The 11,051-nt window shown below is 32.2% G+C and overlaps 2 protein-coding genes across 2 annotated transcripts in view; one reads left to right on the forward strand and one right to left on the reverse strand.

Moving 5' to 3' along the window:
* The first annotated feature begins 448 nt into the window (after positions 1 to 448).
* LOC107586998 (TBC1 domain family member 20-like) lies at positions 449 to 6,810 on the forward strand. The gene is made up of 7 exons (XM_016274583.1): positions 449 to 946; positions 2,182 to 2,262; positions 2,368 to 2,554; positions 3,756 to 3,857; positions 4,030 to 4,171; positions 5,886 to 6,058; positions 6,133 to 6,810. The coding sequence occupies exons 1-7, from the start codon at positions 751 to 753 to the stop codon at positions 6,389 to 6,391; spliced, it is 1,140 nt and encodes a 379-aa protein (XP_016130069.1). The 5' UTR covers positions 449 to 750; the 3' UTR covers positions 6,392 to 6,810.
* A 1,960-nt stretch (positions 6,811 to 8,770) lies between these two features.
* Positions 8,771 to 11,051, reverse strand: part of LOC107586913 (ranBP-type and C3HC4-type zinc finger-containing protein 1-like) — a 7,912-nt gene continuing 5,631 nt past the window's right edge. The window contains exons 12-13 of the mRNA XM_016274466.1: positions 9,493 to 9,644; positions 8,771 to 9,405 (exon numbers count right to left, since the gene is read on the reverse strand). Of these exons, the coding sequence (XP_016129952.1) occupies positions 9,325 to 9,405; positions 9,493 to 9,644 (233 nt within the window). The 3' untranslated portion in view covers positions 8,771 to 9,324. The remainder of the gene's footprint in view (positions 9,406 to 9,492; positions 9,645 to 11,051) is intronic.

An 11,051-nucleotide genomic window follows, 5' to 3' on the forward strand; every position in this document is an offset into this window, starting at 1 on the left:
TATATATACTGAAAATATTTTTAGATGTATCTATCGAGCTATATATATATATATATATATATTGTGTGTGTAACTTATGTCTATATATTCAAATAGATTTATATATACATTCTATGTATTGATTTATATATACATTATATAAAATTTAGTTATACAGACATTTTGGGGATTTTAGAAATGAATGAATGTATATAAATCAATTTCTTTCTGTATGGATAGATACATTAATGTAAAAAAAAAAAAGTAATTACATTAATATAAATTATATATAAATATGTATGTGTATATATACTTTTTTCTCCGGGTGTGAGAAGAATTAATTTCTGCCTCATAATCCTTTTAATTATTTCTGTGGGAGTGTCCTGTGAATATTTTGCGTCTAAAGGTGTGCTGCTCGTTATTTCATATCTTAAGCACTCTTCATAACATTTTTGAAGGATTTATTGTGCATAAGATATCTGTGCACTCATTATGGACTGTAAATCTGTTACAGTACTAACACGAACTGCGTCGGCTGTTTGGGACGTGACTGTATGATGTTTGTGTGCCAGACAAAAATTGTTCCGTTTCAAAACAATATCAAGCCTTTTAAACCATTCCTCTGGGAACAGCTGTTTTAAAAGAAACACTTGCGCAAATGAAGGGGAAAGGTGAAAGATCTTAGTCAACTTCTCCCTTTCCAGTGACCGTTTCTGCTGAAGCGCATGTAGCCCGTGTTAGTGCAGGGTTCAGGTGCTGAGCGCGCTCGTCATGTTGACAGATGCTGAGTCCAGACGGAGGAGGAAGATGGTGGAGATCTCGCAGGCGCTGAACTCGACGCCCGTGGATGTGGCCGCTCTGAGACGCATGGCCATCAGTGAAGGAGGTCTGCTGAACGACGAGATCCGTCGCCAGGTGTGGCCCAGACTGCTCAACGTGTCTGTGGAAAACATACCTGAGCAACTAGGTGAGAGCGATCGAAATCAAAGCAAGCTCACTTTCTGGAAAATAAACACATTAAAATATATATATAATTTAATGCAGTTTCCTACAGCAAAAAGTCTCATTCTCATCACTGTAATGTGAAAAAAGTATTATTATTATTTAATTATTATTAAATGTAGTCGTTTTATATCATCAATCATATTTTCAATATTAACATCTTTTATTCATGTAATCAAGGTAATCAATCACAACTTCAACAAAAAATCATCTCTATAATGTGGGAAAATATTCGTATTTAATTATTAAATGCAATCTACTTATAATTTATTCATTATAACTTAATTATATTATTTTATTAATTTTTCAAATATTTATACATCTTTTATTTATGTTCAAGATAATCAAGTGCAGTTACCTCAAACAAAAAATATCTCATTTTCATCACTATAGTGTGAAAAAATATTCCTATTTAATTATTAAATATAATCTACTTACAATTAATTATAATTGAAGTATATTATTTTAATAATTCTTTAAATATTTATACAGCTTTTATTTGTTTGCGATAACCAAGTGCAGTTGCCTCACGCAAAAACTAGTTCTTATCACTGAAATGTGAAAAATGTATTATTATTATTAGTGTTATTATTATTATTATTATTAAATAAATACAAATTATTTATTAATAGAATTTCATTTTGTTATTTAATATTTATATATTTATATCTTTTAACTTGACGATAATCAATTACTTTGAACAAAAATGCATTTTCATCACTGTAATGTGAAAAATATTATTTAATTTGTTTTTAAATATAACCTCCATATAATTTATTACATAAATTCAACTGAAAATCGTATTTTCTTTATTGTAATTTGGAAAATATAATAATAATAATTATTATTAAAAATAATTATTCTAATATTATTCCATTTAATCTATAAATAATTTATTAAATATAATTTAATTATATTATTATTTAAAATGTAAAATATTTATACATAATTGCAATTACCTTCAACAAAAATCTCATTCCCATTACTGTAATGTTATAAATATACCAAATAAATATGTATAATATACATATAATTTATCAAACATCCTTTAATTAAATTATTTATTATTTACATTTTAAAATATAATTTTTTACATCTTTTACTTACATATTTATAATATGCGCTTTAATTTATGCAGATAAAGGGGGGAAAAATAACATACCTATGTACTGTAGATGTAAATCTAGTGTTTATTTCCAGAGCCGGTCGATCGAGACCATAACAAGGACTTCAACCAAGTGCTTCTAGATGTTCAGAGATCCCTCCGACGCTTCCCTCCAGGTGAGCACTGAGCAGAACCATCTCCGCTGCTTCCTCTGACCTGCAGCTGCTCTCCGTCTGGGTCTAAGCTGCTCTCTGTTTGTTTGCGGTGTCTGACGGACGCAGGGATGCCAGACGAGCAGCGGGAAGGCCTTCAGGAGGAGCTGACAGATATTATCCTGCGGGTGCTGGTGAAAAACCCACAGCTGCACTATTATCAGGGTTACCATGACATCGTGGTGACCTTCCTGCTGGTGCTGGGGGAACGACTCGCCACTGCCCTGGTGGAGAAACTCTCCACTCACCACCTCAGGTGGGCCAGCAGCAGAAAACAAACATTTTCTTTTTACCAAAACACAGACAAGAAGAGATTTATTTATACATTTTTATTTTCTTTTATTTTTAATTTGACTTCTAAAAAATGTGACTTTAAAAAAAAAAAAATTCGGACATTGTTCAGCACAATCAAGCGCAATTCCCACCAAACAAAAATTTTTAATTTGACTTCTAAAAAATGTGACTTTAAAAAAAAAAAAATTCTGACATTGTTCAGCACAATCAAGCGCAATTCCCACCAAACAAAAATTAGCATTTTGATTACTGTAATGTAAAAAAAAAATATTATTAATATTATTACTGTTACTTTTATTATTTGTATATATAATTTGCATATAATCAATATTCATTATTTATATTTATTATTTTTTAAATTTTGAAATATTTATACATCATTTATTTCTTCACGATAATGAAGTGCAGTTATTTCCCCAAATATAATTTACTTTTATTCATTATTATTATCATTATTATTCATTATTTTAGGTGTGACCAATTATTATTATTATTATTAAATATAATCAACATATAATGTATTAAATATAATTTGCTTTTATTCATTATTATAAAATATTCTTTTTATTACCTTCAACAAAAAATTACCTTCAACAAAAAATCTAATTCACTGTATTCCATACAAAATATCTACGATTATTATTATTATTTAATTATTAATAAGTGTAATCTACATATAATGTATTGGATACCATTTAATAATATTCAGTATTGTTTCAATTTTAAAACCTATGATATTGTTTTCAAGATAATCAAGCACAATTACCTTTTAACAAAATCTCATTCTTATTACTGTAATTTTTAAATATATCATTATTATTATTGAATTAATATTCAATATCATGTACAAACAATATATTAAATATAATTTAATTATATTCATTCGATACATCTTTCATTTATGTTTGAAATATAACAATCAATATATTGTTATTATTGTTTAAATAGTAATTAAAATAATTCAATTCTATTTACATTTGAAAATACTTATACGTATTTTATTTATACATTTCTTGTATGGGCATTTATTCTGAAAATAAATAGGGGGAAAAATCATTTCTTCAGTTACTGTATTATAGACAGGACAAATCATTGTCTTGAAATTATTTTTTGTTTGTAATGTCTGGGTGATATATTTTTTATCCATTTAATCTACATTACAGGGACTTTATGGACCCCACTATGGACAACACCAAACACATCCTGAACTACCTGATGCCCATAATCGAGAGAGTCAACCCTGAAGTGTACGACTTCATGCAGCAGTGAGTAGATGTTGTTTTGATGTTTGTCTGCATGTTGAAGCACAATGGTTTGATTGTTTTTTTTACCACATTCATCATTCTGTAACTTTAACAGCATCTCCTGAAAGAATGATGAGCGGTGTTCTTTATTGGCTTGTATAGTTTGAGATAAATGTCTTTATTTTGTCTGCAGAGCCGAGGTCGGCACCATTTTCGCCCTCAGCTGGCTCATCACCTGGTTCGGACACGTGCTGTCAGATTTCCGTCATGTGGTTCGGTTGTATGACTTCTTCCTGGCCTGCCATCCCCTCATGCCCATCTACTTTGCTGCTGTGGTACGTTTCCGTTTGTCGCCATTAAACCATCTTCTGGAGCTTTGAGTCTCTGGTTTCTGATATTCAGCAGAAGTGGGTCAGCTATTTTTAGGCCTGAATCAGGCTGTTGTTCCGTCTGAATAAATAATTGATACATTCTTTCATGTCGAGACTATTTGTCTTTTGAACAGTAAAGCACTGTGTTCTGCCACCTGCAGTCTTCATAAACCTGGAGTTTTGATGTTTGACAAGAAGTAGGTCAGGGACTAAATACTAATAGCTTTATGTAGAGTGAATTCCACCAAAAATAAAAAAAGAAGAAATAATATTTTGTGTAAAGAAGATTAAACAGCCCAGTTTAGGATCATTAAGATTTTGGTTTAATATTTTAATAGGAAAAAAATCTCATTGTAAAATTAGATATGGTTTTAAAAAAAATGTTAAATCTCATTGTCATTACCATAATGCAAAAACTCATTGTTATTACCGTAGCATGAAGTGAAATATTATTTAATATAAAAAAAAAATCATTATTACTTTAACGCAGAAAAAATCTCATTGTCATTACAGTAACATAAAATATTATATAGTATTTAAAAAAATCATTGTCATTACCATAATGCGAAAACTCATTGTTATTACCGTAGCATGACGTGAGATGTTTAATTATAATTTTTTTAAATCATTACTTTAACGCTGAAAAAATATCATTGTCATTACAGTAACAAAATATTATATAGTATTAAAAAAATCATTGTCATTACCATAATGCAAAAAACTCCATGTTATTACTGTAGGATGAAGTGAGATATTATTTCATATTTAAAAAAATATATATTATTCTCATTACCATAATGTAAAAAAACCTCATTGTTATTTCCGTAACATGAGGTGAGATATTATTGAATATTTAAAAAAAATCTCATTTTCATTACCATAATGCAAAAAACTCAATGTTATTACTGTAGGATGAAGTGAGATATTTCATATTTAAAAAAAAAAAACTTTATTATTACTATAATGCAAAAAAAACCCTCATTATTATTAAGTAACATAACATTTTACATTTAAACAATTAATGTCATTACTGTAATGCAAAAAAACGCATTGTCATTAGAGTAACTTAAAATGAAATATTTAATATTTTTAAAAATCATTGTCATTCTCATAATGCACAAAAATTATCATTAACTTAACATAAAACAAGATATTGTTTTATATTTTTATCAAATCATTCATTATCATTACCATAATGCAAAAAAAAAAAGATTAACAAAAAAAATTATTAATTAAAATATTAAATCATTGTCATTACGTAACAAAAATCAAGATATCATTTAATATATATAAAACAATCATTACTGTAATGGAAAAAAACCTTATTATTTTTATAGTAACTTAACATTAGATATTATTTGCTATTTAAAAATCTGATTGTCTGTATCATAATTAAACAATCCCATTTACATAAAACAAATAAGATATTTAATCATTAAAAATTGTCATTGTAATTACCATAATGCAAAAATCTTAGTCTCATGAAATATTTTCTAGTAGTAGCATAAATTTAGATTATATTTAAATTGTAAAATTTGTTAGTAGTTACATAGTAGTATCTGTTTTAATACTACCATGAAAAATATACATTTATACATAATAAGATTCAGTAGAAATCCAAAAGCTCGAGCACAGTCTGACTCTATTTCAAAGCAAGCATCATTTTGTCTCTTTTCAGATCGTGCTGCATCGAGAGGAGGAGGTGTTGGACTGTGAGTGTGACATGGCCATGATGCACCATCTCCTGTCCCGCATCCCAGAGGACCTGCCGTACGAGACGCTGATCAGCCGCGCCGGAGATCTGTTCGTCCAGTTCCCTCCGTCTGAGCTGGCCAGAGAGCGCAATCAGCTGTAAGCCTATCTCCCTCGCTCTGAACGTTTTCCTCACAGCAAACATGTCCCACAAACCACTGTCTTTTGTCCAGGACGGCCGTCTCCACCTTCAAAGACTTCGAGCTGGCGTCGACGCAGCAGCGTCCGGACACAGTGCTCCGGCAGAGACGGAAAGAGCTGCAGCACGCACTGGAGGCGCAGCGAGGAAGCGTAGCAGTCGTCCAGCCCACGGCGCGCCGCTTCATGCGTCTGGCGGTCATGGGGTTGACTGTGGCGCTGGGGGCCGCCGCTTTAGCCGTGGTAAACTCTGCCCTGGAATGGGCTCCGAAACTAGACTTACTCTTCCCGTGAAGGAGCCGAACCACAGCATCTCGTTTTGAGGACTGAATATTGTTATTTTGCCTTTTTTTTTTTTTTTTTTTTTTTTTTTTAGTATTTATACTTGTCAGACTAATAAATAAAATATTGTGCGGGTAGTTACTGTAATTAAACAAGATTTTTTTTCCAATCGAATGAGGTGTGGATATTGAGCAAAGTATATCACTTTCTTCAGTAGACGATAAAAATGTTTCCTGGATGTACAGTGGAGGTATGTACACTTCACGCCTCGTATATGAAACACGATCTGAGCTAATTTTTGTGTATATAGTTAAAAACATTCTTTTTGTCTTTCACACAAAGATGAAATTTGGCTGTAAATATTCTCGCTCTCAGGCCATCCAAGATGTAGATGGGTTTGTTTCTTCATCAGATTTGGAGAAATGTAGCATTACATCACTTGCTCACCAATGGATCCTCTGCAGTGAATGGGTGCCGTCAGAACGAGAGTCCAAACAGCTGATAAAAACATCACAATAATCCACAAGGAATCCACACCACTCCAGTCCATCAGTTAATGTCTTGTGAAGTGAAAAGCTGTGTGTTTGTAAGAAACAAATCCATTAAGATGTTTTTAACTGTTTTTGTACTAACTTTTAACTGTTGCTTCCAGCTACAATTCGAGTCCTCTATTCAAAATATTGCTTTCTCCAGTGAAAAAGTTGTGCTATCAGGAGATAAATATGGACTCTCAGGACTATTTAAATCATGGACTCATATTTTGGTCAGAAGCTATGTTTTAAATTATTGTGATGTTTTTATCAACTGTTTTGGACTCTCATTCTGACGGCACCCATTCACTGCAGAGGATCCATTGGTGAGCAAGTGATGTAGCCTAATACTAATTTTCTCCAAATCTGTTCTGATGAAGAAACAAACTCGTCTACATCTTGGACAGCCTGAGGGTGAGTAAAATTTCAGCAAATTTTTATTTTGGGGGGAAACTAATTCTTTCAAAATTCATGTACATTATATGTTTAACAGTTTATCAACCATTTAGTATGGACATTGCTCATAATACAGTTTTTATCTAAACTGTCACACTAAATAGAATGCAACAATTTAATAATGATAGTTAGAATTTTTCTTTTAAAATTCAAACTGAATGCAAACCGTTTACATAAGAATGTTTTGTGAGCTATGTACATAACAATAGTTTAAAGGAGTTTTTGCTTTGAATGTTGTACAAAAACAACATTCAAACAAAAACTCAAAATCAACAATTTCACAAGAGCTTTTTTAGAAATGTATTCAGAAATTTGCTCAACTTGTGGCTCATGATTGAGACAGCATGTACTTTGTTAAATAAAAAAAATAAAAAACTAATATATCGAGACCAAAATATATTTAGAGCCCTTGCTTGTAGAATTGGAAATTGAATGTAGTTCAGGACCCCTTATGGGCAGGAATATGTTTTTGTCAAGTGTATGTAGAGTTGTGAAAGAAACGATTTATGAAAGCAGTTAACGAACCATCTTATTATGTTCATAATTTGTATGTTTTTTAAGGTTATTTTTCACTACATTTCAGTTTTTTCTCTCCGAATCACCTTAATTACAGTATTTTTGTGACAAGTGCTGAGCTTAGTACATAACATGCCGTTTTCACGAATCTCAGCTGGAATTGAAACCACTTCTGAATAACTTCAGCTGATGAACAAACTTGAGATTTCTTGATTCTGGAGTGTGTGCAATCTTTGAATGTGAATTTGGTAGTTTCTCTAATTGAACTCCGGATCGGTGTTGAATCATGGCACATTGTTTTTTGTTGTTTAAATGCTGATCGTTTCCATTAAACATTATCTTCTAAGCTTGGAGAAACATTCAAGTGGATATTTTCCAGGATTCTAACACTGCTTGGTTGAAAACATTCTTGAATCATGATTTAATGAAATAACACGCTGCCATCCATACAGCGCTACTGTTTATGCTTTTATTTTGTATTAATTTTGCACTAAAGAACACGCTTCTTGCTTATTTGTTGCACTTTGAGAGATTGTCATAAGTTGTCTCTGGTTCGCTCAAGTTAATGTGTCACAGTTGACCATGTTGCTAAATACGTTTAAATAAAAAGAAGAGATCAATTCTGCATTGGTTTGATGTTAATTATTTACATTGAGTTGTTTAAAGGTGATTTATTTAATTTTATTTGTATAAAATAATATGCATTAGCTCCATTTTTGTATACCAGCTGCTTTATTAAATCATAAAATATTGTAAAGAAAACAATATTGTCAACAACGTATTAAAAACGCTTCAGCATGAATAAAAAATTGAATATAATTATATTTTTAATTTTGATAAGTCAGTAATTATAATAATTAAGCATTTTTAATACATCATAAAAGCCGCAACTACTCATTTGATTACAAACTTGCATTTTTCTACATTTAAATTAATCTTGATTATGTTGTTTTCTTCTGTTGTTACTTCATTGTTCCATATTGCATATTTTGCTATGATATTACAACAACAAAAAATCTTTGGATTCTAAACAAAAATGGCCATAAAAGAAATCAAGATTTAAACACAATAATGCTTTCATCTTACTATATCATTGCACAAAGTCCCAGAGCATCAGTTTGCCAGAAAATGGTAGTGATTTAAGACCATTTCCACGTATATTTTAAAAATGTCACTTTTTCATCAGTTTATACCATCTCATGAAACCTCAAATGTTTTAATTTTGTAAACATGTTCTGAATATTTAGTCATAGAACATATCAATTAAATACAGACATCTGGATTAATGTGCCAGTGATATGACTTGACTTAAACATATTAAAGCAATAATCGCAAACTGTATGTTGCACATCAGCCCTACCTGGATTATTTTGTAAGTGTTTTTTTGCTGTAGCACAGGGTTTTGCTTGTTGAATCAGCAGCATTCAGTGATGCCGCCGGTGTTCAGTGGCAGTTCTGGCAGCGTGGATGGCAGAGGTCTCCGTTGACTCGACATCTGCAACCACCTGATGTGTCTCCAGCACCCTGAGGAACCAAAACCAGGTCCAGGTTAGCCGTCTGATATTTGTGAATCACTGAACTAATGATTTATGCAGTTTAGTAGTGTCTGACCTGAGGTCCCCATCGGGCTTGTTTGGTCACCCAGCAGATCTCGGTCTTACACATCAGACAGCAGATCCAGTCACAACCGTCCTTCTTCTGGACGATCACCTGACATTTGGGACAGTTCATCGCCTCGCCATTCTTCAGGAGTTGCTGGAAAGGAAATCAGTCAATAGGTAACAAATATTTTAATGTTGATCCTTGTTAGTGTATTGAAAACATAAAGCGCAACCAGTGAAGTCTGATTCCCGAACCAATTAATTTTATGAATTGGTTCTTTGTAGGGAATCAGACATAAAGCGCAAAAAGTGTAGCCTGATTCCCAAACAAGGACTTTTACGAATCGGCTCTTTTTAGTGAATCTGACCAATGTGGTACGATTCGCAAACAAATTTTTTTTTTCTCTTATGAATCGTCTCTTTGTAGTCAAACGCATACCCGGGTTTCCATCCAAAGTTGCGAATTATTGTTATTAATTATTGGAATATCGCATAAAACATTTGCGAACAAGCAATATTTCCATCCAATGAGTCAAAGAAAACAAAATTGTCACTTCCTAATAAACTGGCACTATAAATCACTAACAAAAGTAGGAGAAGCCACTGAATATAATCATTTTCATATATAATAAATTACTTGTGCCGAAACAAAATAAATTCTGGCAATTGCTTTTCGGAGGTGGATGCCTGCTGTTTGGGAACGCAGTCGTGTAAGACAGTTCTGGGAGGCAACTATACATAAATACTTTGACGACAGGCTTTCCTCGGGCATTCAGAATGACATTAACAACAATTCAGATGCTGTGGAACGAGATCCGCCCACTGGTTAGTCAGGTTTTGCCGTCCCATAACGCAAAGTCACATGACTTTTTTGATGCGCATAGAGGAATTTATTTGGCAAATGCATTTCCATCTTCTATTATTCTCATGAACCGAGTCAAAAGTCACCTCAAGAGAGCGTAAAAACGTTTTTGCGATTTAAGGGATTTTTATTTGGCGTTTCCATCTCATTTCGGATGCGATACTTCAAAATGCGCATTAAAACAGGGTGATGGAAACATAGCTAGTGTTAGTCTGATTCCTCAACCAAATGACTCGTACGAACCAGCTCTTTTTAGTGAATTGAAATACATACAGCACAACCAATGTAGTCTTATTACTAAACAAATGACTCTTATGAATCGTCTCTCTTTATTGTATATTTATGAATCATTAAAATAATCTCATTTTTGGTAACACAACAGATTCTCAAACAAATAACTCCTATCAATCACCTCTTTTCAGTGAATCAAACACAGTGTGACCAATGTAGTCTGATTCTCGGCAACTGACTCTTTTGAATCTGCGGTTTTATTCGGGAAATAAAATGCATACAGCACGACCAATGTAGTCTGATTCACGAACAAGTGAATCTTATTTTATGGATTTTTTCTTTTTAGTGAATCAAACACAGATAGAATGGCCAGTGTAGTCTGATTCCTGAACTAATTACTCTTATGAATTGGCTCTTTTTAGTGAATCAAGCACAGACAGCACGGCCAGTGTAGTCTGATTCCTGAACTAATTACT

The sequence above is a fragment of the Sinocyclocheilus grahami genome, unplaced genomic scaffold (genome assembly GCF_001515645.1).
Source record: "Sinocyclocheilus grahami isolate Dianchi unplaced genomic scaffold, SAMN03320097.WGS_v1.1 scaffold87.1, whole genome shotgun sequence".
NCBI classification, from domain to species: domain Eukaryota; kingdom Metazoa; phylum Chordata; class Actinopteri; order Cypriniformes; family Cyprinidae; genus Sinocyclocheilus; species Sinocyclocheilus grahami.

Excerpts from the sequence above, each read along its gene's own strand:
- LOC107586998 (XM_016274583.1), top strand. The coding sequence starts at position 751 with ATGTTGACAGATGCTGAGTCCAGACGGAGGAGGAAGATGGTGGAGATC. Across the intron at positions 947-2,181 it reads AAACATACCTGAGCAACTAG|AGCCGGTCGATCGAGACCAT; the intron begins GTGAGAGCGATC and ends GTTTATTTCCAG. Across the intron at positions 4,172-5,885 it reads CCATCTACTTTGCTGCTGTG|ATCGTGCTGCATCGAGAGGA; the intron begins GTACGTTTCCGT and ends GTCTCTTTTCAG.